We start from the raw sequence: 14442 nt of genomic DNA on the forward strand, positions 1-14442 counted from the left end.
ATGAAGGAGTAGACTCTGTGGCCCTAAAGGCTGCTTGAGAGTGAATGACCTTTCTCCCAGAACTGGTTACATTGGACAGGTTGATTTGAACTTACGTTTTGGATGGAGAAGGAGCTAGACTTGGTATGTTGGCCAGCAGAGGGTGGTTGCCCCGTGTTCTTTCTTAGGAAAGGAATGATTATAATTGGTATCTACTCATTCTTGAGCTAAAGGTAATTCCACGTATTGGGAGTGTAATTGGACCTTTAGAGAGTTATCTGTTGTTTGTTTTTTTTAGGCTTGTTTGTTTGTTTAGGATCAGGTAAGATTTAATAGTATTACCATTACTGCTCCTGATCCATCTTGGAATTTGCAAAGGGGATATGGAACTTGGGAAGAGATGGAGTTTGGGAAGGGGAAGACTATTTATATGAGAATCAGATTGATGAGAAGTTTTTCATCTATAAAACATCTTTTAGTATGGAGCTGTAATAGAGACTGAGGTAAAATATGTCAAGTGTCTAGCTTAGTACCTAATCTGCTGGGAAGGACAAAATACCAAGAGCCAGCCAAGAGTTCTTAGTCCCCATCTGAAAGAAGTGTTACCTGATCTTTATTAGTGGTCAGACATGGGATAGAAGGTGGGCATGAGGTAATTGGGTGAATTCCAGTGGAAGGAGAGAGTTAAGAGCCTTTATAAGAAGTCTAGGCTATTTATGATCTTTAATTCCATGTTAATATTTTGAATTTTTTTCCCTTATAGATTGTGAAAGAAAAATTTGCTATGGTAGCACCAGATGTCCAAATTGAAGATGGAAAAGGAACAATCCTAATATCTTCAGAAGAGGGAGAGACAGAAGGTATTATACATTGTTTTGTTCACTCACCCTCATCTGAATGGACACTGCCTGAGTGAAGGGGTGCACATTAGTTTTCCCATTCACTGTATACAGTATTGAGGATCACACTGGTCAATCTGAAGGGACTTAAAAGTTCTCACACCTCATCTGTCCTTTTGGAGAGTGTCAGGATTCTTTTTGACTATAGTTCCTTGCCCAGAAATTTGGGGATATTGGGTCATAAGTAATTGGAGGTCGTGCTTTGGCTGGGTAGTAGTCTGTTTTTTATTAAAAGTTTAGTTAAATATGTCTTCACACACACACAAAAAAATACTCCCATTAGTTCTAGCCCTCTCTTTTAAAGGCTAGGACCTTAAAAATGGAAACTGGTCTAGAATCTGAGTGGCTTAAATGTGACCCTTTTCCACAGAATACATGTGCTGTTGAGGGTGAGAGGGCATTTATTCAAATAACCTTTGGAGTGCTGTATTGCAGGCATAGTCACGGATATTTGTAATTCAAGGATAAATAAGATAATAGTCCCTGGCTTAAAGTACTTCACAGCCTAGAACTAGATGAGAGATTAGCAACAAGTAGATTTAGTGTCATCTGAGAAATACTGTAGAGAGGAGGTGTACAGAGTTTGAATTAAGCTTTGTAAAGGGAAGGTTAACAGGGCAAGGGGGGGCATATCACAGGAGAGAGGACTCCTGGACCAGTTCTTGAAGAAGAGCTGAGGGGAGAGTCTGCATTTGGGCAGAATGAACAGCATCTGCAAAGGCATGAACTTACAAAGCAATACAAAGGGCTTTCGGAATGACCAGCTGTTTTCTTTTCTGGAAGGTGGGGTGCTGTGGGGTTGGCAGCAGTGGTGCAGCTGGAGGATTTTGTGTGTTGCGTACAGTGTGTGTGTCTTCCCCCCTGCCAATTTCCTGCTCCCTCCAGGGTCTAAGCAGGGGCGTAATGTGTAATCTGCAGGAGAGTAAGGCAAGGGTGTGACAGTGGAGGTGGGGAGCCAGTTAGAAAAAAATTAATGAAAGTGAGGGATTTTTACTAACACAAAAGCAAGTGACAGATTTGACATTTGCAGAGTCTGAATTTAGAGCACAGGTGAGGAAGAGTAGCATTGTTAGGTTTGGACAGAACTATTACCAAGACTCTGGCTTCAGAAGTGATGCTAATTCACCCAGATAGAATTGCTCAGAGACTATTTCCCTTTTGAACATGTTGGGCTGTGGGATTTGAGTGAGTGTGAAAGAGCTTGGAAATGGAAAATTAACTGTTCTCCAGAGACATTCCAGGTAGACTGAAAAGGTATAAAATAAGAAGGAAACAAAAAAGACAGTTGTGCTGTGCTCAGTCGCTCACATGTCCGACTCTTTGTGACCCCATGGACTGTAGCCCACCACGCTCCTCTGTCCATGGATTCTTTAGGCAAGAATACTAGAGTGGCTTGCCATGCCCTCCTCCAGGGGATCTTCCCAACCCGGGAATCACACTGGGATCTCCTGCATTGCAGGTAGATTCTTTACCAGCTGAGCTACCAGGGAAGCCATTGGATTATGTAGAAAACAACATAAATTTAAAAATTATAAGCAGAATTTAAGAATTTAAAATACATTTTACTTTGTATGTGCCAGGCACTGTGGCTATACTGATTCTATACAGTCCATAGGCAAGAGCAAATTCTCAGTAAAGCAGACTGACTATGTGAGGAGAGTGTAAATTGGGAGCTAAATGAGGAGGTGGTTTTGTAAATGAAACTTGAGCATTTGAACATGCAGGAGAGAAAGGATGGTTAAAGGCAGGAAGGCCCTAAAATAGGTAGGAGGAGATGGTAACACCACAAGTTTGACTGGAGAGATTGTTCTCCACTGGAATATTTCTAATCCATGTAGCAAAGGCTTACTGAGCACTAGTGGATGTTTGGCATCGTGTGCTACATCCTGGGGCTGTTCAGGTTTAGCAGAAATGATGCGGAAGAAAGAATTGAGTTGGAGTGATTAGTTTTTGGGGACCTCTCTGGTTGTGCATTGAGAAATACAGAAAATTTATGTTGAAAAATTTATTGAAATAAAGTTTACAATTTAATAACTGAATTGTAAAATTGGCTAAAAGTTGATGGTTGATATTGTGGATAACCTTTTTAGAAATAGAGTATATTTTGAACAATTCTAAAAGTTGTCATTGACTACTGTAGGGTTCCAGATGAATTTGGTTTCAAAGGGAGAAGTTTCTCAGAACTTCTCAGTTTGGTTTCCTTGAAGTAGTTTTGGTAGCTGAGTTTTCAGGGCTGAGTTCCTAAGTGCCTGATATTTTAGTGAACTAGATTACTGGGGCCATCACATCCAAACACACAGGCAAGTGACTTAAATAACACATTTTATCCTAGTTCCAGAGGCTAGAAGTCTTAAGACGAAAGTGTCCAGCGAGGGTGTCGGAGGGGTGGTTGACGGGTTTGGTTTCTCCTGAGGCCCCTCTCCTTGACTTCTTCTAAGGATACCAATTAGATTGGATTAGGGTCCTCCCCAACAGCCTCATTTTAACTTAATGCCTCTTTTAAAAAAAAAAAAAAAAACTGTCTCCAAGTTCAGTCACATTCTGAGACATTTCAGCAAGTGAATTTTGGGGAGATACAATTCAGCTTATAGCAGGGGGTTTATCTTGTAAAAACTAAGGTTGACTGCTTCATGGGGATATAACTGAAGCATCTAAATTTCTTTAAAAAATTTTTAGCTAATAATCACAAGAAATTGTCAGAATTTGGAATTAGAAATGGGAGCCGACTTCAAGCAGATGACTTCCTTCAGGACTACACTTTATTGATCAACATCCTTCATAGGTAGGAACTATTAATATTTTTAAGTGTAAGAAATTATTTGAATACATAAAGTGGAGAGGAAATGTTTTCTTACCCTTAAATCCTACTGTTCGTTGGAAACTGCGCCATATCTGTGATCAAGTTGGCCATTAGGTTCCCTGAGGTTCGACCTACAGAAGAATCTGAGAATCCAGGAAGAAATATTTGAGGGTAACTCATCAGTGGTAGCTGATCAGAAAGACCTAGAGAGGGTAGAAATGCAGGTGTGTGAATAGTTATAATCAGGGGCACATTCCTTTTCATAGTTGAACTGGAATAAAAAATTTTAATTATTAGAGATTCGTTTAGAAGGAAGAAATATTTCTCCCATAAAACAAATATTTCATTGTGATCTGGAACAATAACAAGAGAGCATTAAAAATTATCATATATAGATCCCTGAGTCACATTTTTTAATTTTATATCCTGTCCACTTTATTTTAAAAAGTATCCAAAGTGCTAGCATTACAGCATATTTGTACATACGTAGCACGGTTTAAATCCAGATGGTTCTCCATCTGTTGAACAAGATTGGTTCATGCTCATTGATACCTCTAAGCTGCACCCTGGCTCACTTCTTCAGGTTATATCTAACAAATGCAGTGGCTGCCATCTGCAGCACGAGTTCTGCCAGTATTGCCATCTGTACCCAAATATACAGAACTTGTATAATTGTTCAAGAGTATTACATTATATATACTTAGTTTGTAAAAAGCAGGAAAGGACAGGAAAAACTGAATGTGGTTATTGATAATAGTATAAAATGAGACAGGTGAGTCAGAGATAGGTCTCGCTGGGGTGAGATCTCTGGCCTCGGTTACACACCAGTTGGATGTCAATGGTGTGCTTGTGTGCAGTTGTGGAAGGACATGTACAATGAAATGGAAATATATCGGTGTCTAAAAGAGGAGGCATAATTAGGGTCTTTTTTATCATATCTTTTAGCTCTCTGGGAACAGAACCCCCCTTATAACATGTAAGTCTTTTGTTTGACTTTCATGCGTTAAATTTTTGTACATGTTTCAGGGAACTCATTACAAAAGCAGGGTGCTGCCTGTGAAGATGGAGACAAAACCAAGAAGCCGTGTAACTGCCCCTAAACACTAAATTACTCTGGTCAAGATCAGAAGAGTGTGTATAGAATCTTTTCACATAGCTGAAGAAAGAATGCCTAAGAATTACCTCAGGCCTCACAATTTTTGACTCAAGTTTTCTGCTTTAGCTATAAAAGTTAAAAATCTTTTCCCTGAATTGAAAGGACAGTGTTATTGACCATTTGAATTATAGCTTCAAATACATAAAAATCTATTGTGTAGTCTTTTTAATTTTTTTTTTAACTCTTTGAAAATCAGAAGCCAAAAAAAAGGTGTGTATGTAGTATACACCTTTTGAGGTTTGAGGACAATTTCTCTCTGGTACGCCTTTGCTTTTATAAGTAGTCACAGCAGTGGTTCGGTGTTATAGTACGTGATTCTCTTACAGTGAAGACCTAGGAAAGGATGTTGAATTTGAAGTTGTTGGTGATGCCCCAGAAAAAGTGGGGCCCAAGCAAGCTGAAGATACTGCCAAAAGCATAACCAATGGCAGCGACGACGGAGCTCAGCCTTCTACATCCACAGGTGAGTCACAGCCCCGGCCAGTAGTCACCCACCAAGCAGGACTGTTTACAACAAACTGATTGTCTTGTGAACATTGACCGTAAAGTAGAACTACCCACAGGACTGCTAGAGGTGTGTGTTGGTTCGGCATTGTTTTAATGGAACTTTGAATGTATAACCCATGAAGATATTTAAGACTGGGTAAAATTTTTATAGAAAATGGATACTTTTTACTTTTACAACCAGAAATGTCAGTTTACTAGTGCATAAAGATGGTTCATTCTGAGTAGTAGTACTTTTGGATTTTGTATGCATGTTTTTGGGACAGTGAATCAGTGCATCTGACTATTTTGAGTGAACAGATGCTTGGTAAGTATAGCATTTCAGTTTTCTCAGAACCAGTGTGATTTTGGTAGAGTGCATCAGAAGCTCTGTTTCCTGGGTTTTCAGTGTTGGTGCTTTATTCTACTCCAGTGTGAATGTTCACTACCTGCACCATCACCCCACCCCCCCAAACATACACACACCTCTTCACTCTTTAGCGTCAGGAAACTAAAAATTAACTAATTCTTTCCTTCTCTATTTTCATTTCTTTGACCCTGTGTCTTTGGTATTCTTTGGAATATGGTGGTTCTTTGGTTCTGATGTTCTCTGAGCGTTGTGAAGATGAACTTAGAGATCGTCTAGAGGAGGGTTGCCCAACCTCTGGGCCATCAAACAGTACCTCTGGGCCATCAACTCAGTATCCTGTTAGATCAGCGGTGGCATTAGATTCAAAATAAAGTGCACAATAAATGTAATGCACTGAGTCATCCCCAGACCATCCCTCCCACCCTCAATCCGTGGAAAAATTGTCTTCCATGAAGTTGGTTCCTGGTGCCAAAAAGGTTGAGGTTCAGACTGCTGGTCTAGATAGAGTGTGTGGGCCATGGGTTCATGACCCTTCACCCCTCCACGTGCCGGCCCCTTCCCCCCCCCCCCCCCCCGCCCCCCAAATAGAAAGGTTCATCATCCTATTTTGAGGAAAGGAATGGTAGTTTCCAAAAATCATAATTTGCAGTGTGCATTTATGGTTCCACTATGTGGGTAGGTTTTGGAGACTAGCAGTAAGGTAGGTACTGTGCCTTTGACTTAGTGGAATGTCGGGGGTGGGTGACAATTCCAACCATAGTGTAAGTTAAGAGCATGCACTGTAGAGCCCCACTTCGTGAGTTTGAATCGATCCCATCCTCTGCTACTATGTGACCTTGGGCAAGTCTCTGTACCTCCGTTTCCTCTTCTGGAAAATGGATAATAATGTTATCTTCTTTATAGGGTGGTTGTGATGATTAAATGAGTTGTATATGCAAAGTGCTCAGAACAGTTCCTGGCACATTGTAAGTGCTATGTATATGTTGTTATTGTTGTTGTTTATTATTATTATTATTATCACTGCTACAAATATTAGGATATGCACCCTCCCCTGTTCTGTTGGAGAAATAGAAACAAGGAACTCCTGACAATTCCTCTGAGTTATATAATGCTTGTTAAAATTTTTTGTTTTGATTAGGAAAGAAATAGGTGCTTGTAACAGAAAACAGTGAAACAGTACAGAAATAAGTAATGTATAAAGCAAGGGTTCCCTAAGGGTAGTCATTCTGAAGTTTGATGTGTGTTAGAAGAGTTAGTTTTTCATGTACATAAAACTTTAGTGAGCTTCTAGTTGCCCCCCACTTTTAACCATTTTTTTCCCTTTTTTTCTGAAATAAGCACAAGAGCAAGATGATGTGCTCATAGTTGATTCGGATGAAGAAGGTCCCTCAAATAATGCTGATATCAGTGAAGACGAAAGAAGTCGCAAGAGGAAGCTAGATGAGAAAGAGAGTGTCAGTGCGAAAAGGTCACGCATAGAGCAGGCAGAGGAGCTTGATGAGGTTATAGCATTAGATTGAACAGAAATGCCTCTGAACGGAACCTCTTACTCCATTAAGGCCTTCTGGGCAGAACCAGGTTATTTGTTACGTCCTTTGTTCCAAAGGGAAAAAATTGACACCAGTGACTTGAAGATGATTCTGCTCCCTTTGAAAGCATTCATTTTGCTAGAACTATTAGAAACATTGCAGTATGCTGTATTGAAAGTAGGAATATAGTTTTAAAACCCTTTGAACAAAGTATGTGCATAACCAGTCCATGAGATGAAACAACACAATGCATGTTGCCTTTTTAATGTAAATACCCTTAGGTATCATTTAACAGTTTTAAAATATTGTGGTTTAGTAAAGTTGATACCTGGTTATAAATATTATGCCTTTATTTTTGGTTAGAAGAAGAATTATTTTTAGCCTAGATCTAACCATTTTCATACTCTTAACTTACTGAAACAGATTCAAAGAAGTATCAAGTGCTATGCATTGAAACTTGTTTTTAAATGTTAACTGGCACTATGTATATTAATGTAAAACAGTTGTTAATTTACTCAAGTTTTCAGCTTGTACTGCCTGGTATGTCTGTGTAAGAAGCCAATTTTTGTGTATTGTTACAGTTTCAGGTTATTTATATTTGATGTTTTGTAAAACTCAAATACAACTATACTGTACTTGCGGACCAAATAAATGACATCTGCATACTTGTTATACATGCCTGCACAGTTCATGTTTCTGCTGCCTTACTGGGTTTATACATTGTATTTGCTGCAGGCATACTGTATTCTTTCCTTTTAGAAAATTAACTCAGAAATGGCTTACCATAGATGAATACTGTTTACCACAGATGAGTACTTTTAAAAAGACAGCTAGCTTTTAAAGGCATGTTGCTTTTTAAATGATTGTAAACTGTTGGCCTTCTGTTGAGAACATTCAAGTGATCTTTGCTCAGCCCCAGTTAACTTGGAGTCCTGGATTTGAGATTCCACATGGCAAGTCTCCTCCACTCTGGGTGGAGGTCATCCAAGGTCATCCCCAGGTCATCCAAGGCCCTTCTTGCATGTACCCTTCCGGGCCCAACTCTGACCAGCACATGTGGCCAGGCCAGGCCGATGGATCAGCACCCACATCTCCTGGACCTCCGAACGCCTTGGGCCCTAGGCTGCTCTCCTGCAGATGTGCTTGGAGTTTTCAAATAACAGAAACCCATGAAGCTGTTTTCCCTGTTCTGTACCTCTGCCTTGGTGTTTTTGGCCACAGTCGATGAAATTTCAACTTGGTAATTCATTATGTTGTTCCCCGTTGTGTAATTCTTACTCTGCCATCCAGCTTACGAAGGTTTCATTTTCCTCCAGAAAAAATTTTTTTTTGAGATTACAGAACTGTGTTACAGATAAAAGTGGAATATCCTGAAATACCCCTCTCAGAAGCAAATTTTGGTTAACTGGTTGGTCACTGATGGTTATCTCCGGTTTTGAAATTTTGAAATCTGAAGAGTTCTCGAGAAAATCTGAATTTTGGAAGTCTCCCCATTCCTTAAAACCTCATCCACCCTGCCTTTTTCGACACAGTTATCAACAGTGTATTTCCAGCATTTTGTTTATGTTCTTTTTTTTTTTTTCTTATGTGAATGTATAGTGGCATTAAATGCCAGTGTGATTTGTAGAATGTGTTTCTCTCTTGGCAGCGGTTTTCAGTTTTGCAGCAACTCTATTATTACTTTTCCAGCAGTTTCTGTTTTTATAAAATCTGGGTTTATCAGCAAAGCAGGCCTGACCACAGTGGTCTTGTTTAACTAGACTAAGATCCAAACTGCCACTGTGTCCCTAGAGTGTGGAGGTACTTTAGATCTGGCCTTTGTATTCATGGTTTTCCCAGGTGAGTCTTCTCAGGTTATAGAGCTGGAAGCAAGGCTCAACAAGCATGTTTCCCCAGCAGCTCCAGCCTGAAACAGTCTGACAAATCATATTCCAGCCTCATTGGGAGCAGTCTGGTGACTCAAGTTTACCTAGACAGTCCCTTCTCCCAGAGATCATGCTGCATACTTGGCAGGTACCACGAAAGGATTCCGTGTTTTAATGAGAGCCTGAACCATTAACAGAATAACTGATCAGGCAAAGATCATCAGTGGATGCAAAACCTAAAAGGCTACTAAGGAGCAGAATCTTTGTGGAGTGCTCAAATGTTGCTATATAAACTTGAAAAGTGTAAAGCTCTTTGTCTTGACAATAGACTGATCTATCATCATTGTAATCAAGTGATCAAACCAGACATCACTAATGGGACAGCCTGGTATGTGCTTCCTGATAGGAGATGATGATTTGAAGGATCCAACACCTAGGCCCCTCCCCACCCCAAAAAGGTAACTTGAATTTAACATCTAGACTTCCAGTCAACAGGAAGCAGAGGAGTAGAGAAGCGAGTTACACATTAAGGGGAAATAATTGGGTGAATATAGAATGTGTGACATTCTAGAACTCAAGTGTAAAATGATTCTTGTGACAATTGGAAATTTGAAAATGGAACAAATTGGGTGATAATGGATTTCTTAGCTGTGGTATTGTTCTTATAGTTATGTAGGCCATTGTCCTTGAGAGAGATTAGAGATGAAGCTCACAACACCTACAACTTCTAAATGGCTCACTCAGCAAAATAAAAAATACAGGAAGAAAAACAGAATTAACATTGGATTTCAGTGGAGCCTATATATATTGTTTATTGTGCCATCTAACTTTTCTCTGAGAACTTTAATAAAAGTGGAGATATATTTTGTATTTTCCTTTAGTGCCTCTGTGACTTTTTCAAGTTTTGTACTGAGTATATATCCTGTGATTGGAATCAGAAAAGTAATAAAGATTATTAAAAATGCTAGTTGGAATGAGAAAGTGTTACAGCAGTTCCTGGGTTGGCATTGATGAACTCAGCTTTACTCATCCTTATTGCTAGGCTGTGACTTAGGAAGAAGTCTCTTTGCTTTGATCCTCTAGGGAAGTCAAGAGAACAAGTTGCTTCTAGTAGATTAGTGGTCCACTTGGAAGCTGCCAGAACACACTTGGTTCCTGATCGATGTTCCTGAAACTCGCCCATTGGTGGCACGTATGTCTGAAGTGGACTTGCTCTATGACCCAGTTCAGTTAGCCATCCAACCATCTCATTCTTTGTTGTCCCCTTCTGCCTTCAGTCTTTCCCAGCATCAAGGTCTTTTCCAATGAGTCAGTTCTTCCACATCAGGTGGCCAAAGTATTGGAGTTTTTCAGCTTCAGCATCAGTCCTTCCAGTGAATTCAGGGTTGGTTTTCTTTAGGGTTGACTGGTTTGATCTTGCAGGCCAAGGAACTCTCAAGAGTCTTCTCCAACACCAGAGTTCAAAAGCATCAATTCTTTGGTGCTCAGCTTTCTATATAGTCCAACTCTCACATCCATACACGACTACTGGAAAAACCATAACTGACTAGACGGGCCTTTGTCGGCAAAGTAATGTCTCTGCTTTTTAATATACCGTCTATGTTGGTCATAGCTTTTCTTCCAAGGAGCAAGCGTCTTTTAATTTCATGGCTGCAGTCACCATCTGCAGTGATTTTGGAGTCCAAAATAATAAAGTCTGTCACTGTTTACATTGTTTTTCCCCATCATTGTTCCCATTGTTTCCTATGACCTAGCAACATAGGCAAACTTACACCTCTTGTAATAAAAAGCAAAAACTTAAAAACCCAGAGAAATCAGGGAAGAAGAAACGTTGGCACGTGTTTCTAGTCATTGTGGCTTGCAGATGTGGTGAAGAACTCCCATTTCCTTCGTAGTGTAGCTAAGGATCAGAATCCATTTGACTGTCTTGCAAGATATATTTAGCGAAATATTTTTATAGACCCTTTCATACTGGGAATACAGTATTTGCATTCTGCATATAGAAGGAACTTTTTTTGTTTTCCCTGCATGTAATTTAAATTTTAGCCAAAAATTTGAGAAATGTTTGAACTGCTTCACTAAATAAACAACTGGGTTGAACTACAGGTTTCTGAGGCTACTGTGTGCTTGCTTATATTTCTGAAGACAGTTATTTCCTGGTAACATTTTTTGGAAGTTTTGCTAAATGTATCTCATAAAAGCGTTTTTGTTTTGGCAACACTATGCAGCTTGCGTCATCTTAGTTCCCCAACCATAGACTGAACCAAGACCCTCAGCAGTTAAAGCACGGAGTCCTCACCATTGGACTGCCAGGGAGTTCCCTATAACAGTTTTAAATACCTTAAATCTTGCAACAAATGATAACTTACTACATAGGGAAAGATTGAGGAAAGATTATATCAATACTAGAATATATAATACTCCAAGAAGTTCCTCAGGATTTACTTTAGAAATCTCCCAGAGTTCGTTCTCAGAAGATCAGTCTCAGAAGATTGTGCCCACCATCATTCACTCATTTTATAAACATATTGTTTTTCAGTCAATCAGTTGTGACCAACTCTTTGCGACCCCATGGACTGCATCATGCCAGTCTTCCCTGTACCTCACCAACTCCTGGAGCTTGCTCAAACTCCTGTCCATTGAGTCGGTAATGCCATCCAACCATCTCATCCTCTGTTGTCCCCTTCTGCCTTCAAATCTTTCCCAGCATCAGGGTCTTTTCCAGTGAGTCTGCTCTTCGAATCAGGTGGCCAAAGTATTGGAGCTTCAGATAGTAAATGTATTGCATCCCTACGTTGCACTATGCTTCATTTGGAAAACCTTGCCAAATTTGCCAGTCTGATAGAAGTCTTTGAAAGTTGTAAGACACTAAGGGCTGGTGTACACAAAAACCTAACTTCTTACTGTAGCAATAGGTAGTGGGAGGAGGATCTGAGAACCAACATCCTCTGTGTTGCCAAGCTTTCCAGTTGGTCCCAGCGTCAGCTTCTAGCAGTACTGCAAGTCATCAACACCAACCTTATGCTCAGTGTGATTCCAAAAGCTGTAGCATCCCCAAATAGCTCCTCCCGATGGAGCTGCAGACTGAGGTTTTTGCCCTGTAAAGTTAATGCGTAAATTGCCATTCCTGAATGCAGGATAAGGTCCCAACCCTAATTCTCAGATTGGGAAACCAGCTGTCCATGGCTTTAGTTATCAATGCTTTGAAACTTCTGTACCCCTAGAGAGGCCTAAAGGGTGTCTAGGACCAAGGGAAGTTGGTGGACTCAGTCTGGTAGGAAGAGTTGGACCTCAGAAAAGAGGGGATGGAAAAATCCCTTTGGGCATAACTCCCAGAGGACAGCCTCACAGTGGCTTAAGCAGAACATGCACCTTGGGTCTAGTGCAGTGTTTTTTTAGGATTGGCACACAGGTGCTGTGCTGGGAAGGGTCCATGTGTGCTTTAGGTGAAAGATTCTGCTCTCCCCAGGAAAACTTATTTTATAAATGTAGACTGCTGCAAGCTGAGGGGAGGGAAAGAAATGTGGATCCCAGTGATTCTTAGATGTGGTGTTTGATTGCATGCCATTCCCTTCCCTCGTAATCCAAGTTACTTGTCCACCTTTGATTGACATCTGAGTGTGTCCCAAGACAGAAATCTCCTGAATTGTGACCGTAATTGTGCTGTTCTTAGTCACTCAGTCATGTCCGACTCTTTGTGACCCCATGAACTGTAGCCTGCCAAGCTCCTCTGTCCATGGGGATTCTCCAGGCAAGAATACTGGAGTGGATTGCCATTTCCTTCTCCAGGGGATCTTCCCAACCAGGGATTGAACTAAGTCTCCTGCACTGCAGGAGGATTCTTTACCATCTGAGCCACCAGGAAAGCCCTTGGCGTCCAGAAAATACAGACACTACAGACAGATAAGGGGATCTTATGGAAGCTAGACTACAAGGAGAGATAATGGAACCTGTTTAAAAAAAAGAAAGCACTGTTAGTGCAGACAGTTTGGATAGGATCAGCCTTAGGAAAAAAGATGGCTCAGGATTTGGTGTGAGACTAGATTGAACATGTCCTGTTCAAGCCTTCTGAGTGTTGTTGGTTTGTCTCGACAGAAGATTGTAGTTAACTTGGGAGAATGATAGAACCAGAGACCCAGCAGTTCTATTGTGAAACTCTTCCAACAGTGGGATGCAGGCAGTAGTCATTGGAGCCAGCTCATTCTAGCTTTCAAGAGCTGATTATACCCATTTCTTTCCAACTCTGTTTAATGACAGCATATTGTCAGTTTAAAAAGTTGATCATGGGGGGACTTCCCTCATGGTCCAGTGGTTAAGAATCTGCCTTCCAAGGCAGGAGATGTAGGTTTGATCCCTGTTCAGGAAACTAAGATCCTACATGCCATAGGGCAACCAATACCTGATGCAGCCAAAAATAAATATTTTAAAAAATAAATAAAATTGACCCTAGTGAAAGACTTCTCTAGTGGTCTAGTGGACTCCTCACTTACACTGCAGAGGATGGGGGTTAGAACCCTGGTTGGCAAATTAAGAGCCCACATTCTGGGTTCAATGGAAAAATTTATTTAAATAAAAAAATAAAATTGACCATGGTGTTACTGGCAAATGCTATAAATCAGGGGCCCTTCACTTCTCAGGCAGAAAGAGCCCGCTAACTGAGATCAGACACACCTTTAGTGAGCATACAAAGGAAGATGGGGTCTGGGACACATTCAGTTAATGTATAAATGAAAGCATACAATTTCAAATTCTACTTTGTATCCACTTCGTGGTATGATGGTAGGCTTCCCCACAGTATTAAATATTTTAAAGGTATTTAATGAGTTTTCCACTTCATGGAAGTAACTTTAATGTTGAACAGTGAATATTTATTTAAACAGGTTCTGGCCAATTAAAGAATAATTTTGTGTGATTTACTTTTCACCAGTCTGTTTTGGTATGTTTCTAAACAGGATCACTTAGAATAATGATAGCCACTGTTAGAACTCTGGAATATTTTCTACCTGTTCTGCTCAATTCAATATTATTGCCACTGCAGTAGTGATAGATACCAATTTTGGCCAACAGGTATAGATCTCTATTTCAGATTTCCTCAAGGCTGGGCAGACATTGTGGAGGATATCTGGTTTTGTTCTGCCTTGTCTGATCATTTTCAGAGTTGGCTTGTACCCCAGCAGTACTTTCCACTTTTCATAGTGATTAGGAGCTTAGAGTGGACTGACTCCAGCAACTTTTTCATCTTTGCTGCCACCAGCTTCCTGTTTTAGATGTGGGATGTCCCCCAGCCAAGAACAGCTGCCAAGCCAAGATTGCCAGAAAGCAAACATATTTTAGGTTGTTCCTGTTCCAGTGTGTCGGTGG

At 40.4% G+C, this 14442-nt stretch overlaps 1 protein-coding gene and 1 pseudogene across 2 annotated transcripts in view; one reads left to right on the top strand and one right to left on the bottom strand.

The window, feature by feature from the left end:
• Window positions 1-10062, top strand: part of UBA2 (ubiquitin like modifier activating enzyme 2) — a 30864-nt gene extending 20802 nt beyond the window's left edge. The window contains exons 14-18 of one of the 2 annotated variants that reach the window (XR_010661695.1): window positions 743-839; window positions 3555-3660; window positions 5161-5297; window positions 7026-7876; window positions 7952-10062. Coding sequence is in view for 1 of the 2 variants with exons in the window: in XM_065925783.1 (XP_065781855.1) it covers window positions 743-839; window positions 3555-3660; window positions 5161-5297; window positions 7026-7207 (522 nt within the window). In the remaining variant the exon portion in view is untranslated. Of the gene's footprint in view, window positions 1-742; window positions 840-3554; window positions 3661-5160; window positions 5298-7025 lie in introns of both variants that reach the window. The other variant, XM_065925783.1, reaches the window with a different exon arrangement.
• Window positions 10063-13994: 3932 nt separating this feature from the next.
• LOC136157479 (large ribosomal subunit protein eL30 pseudogene) lies at window positions 13995-14320 on the bottom strand (annotated as a pseudogene).
• Window positions 14321-14442: the final 122 nt, after the last annotated feature.

This window comes from Muntiacus reevesi, chromosome 2 (genome assembly GCF_963930625.1).
Source record: "Muntiacus reevesi chromosome 2, mMunRee1.1, whole genome shotgun sequence".
In the NCBI taxonomy this organism is placed as follows: Eukaryota; Metazoa; Chordata; class Mammalia; order Artiodactyla; family Cervidae; genus Muntiacus; species Muntiacus reevesi.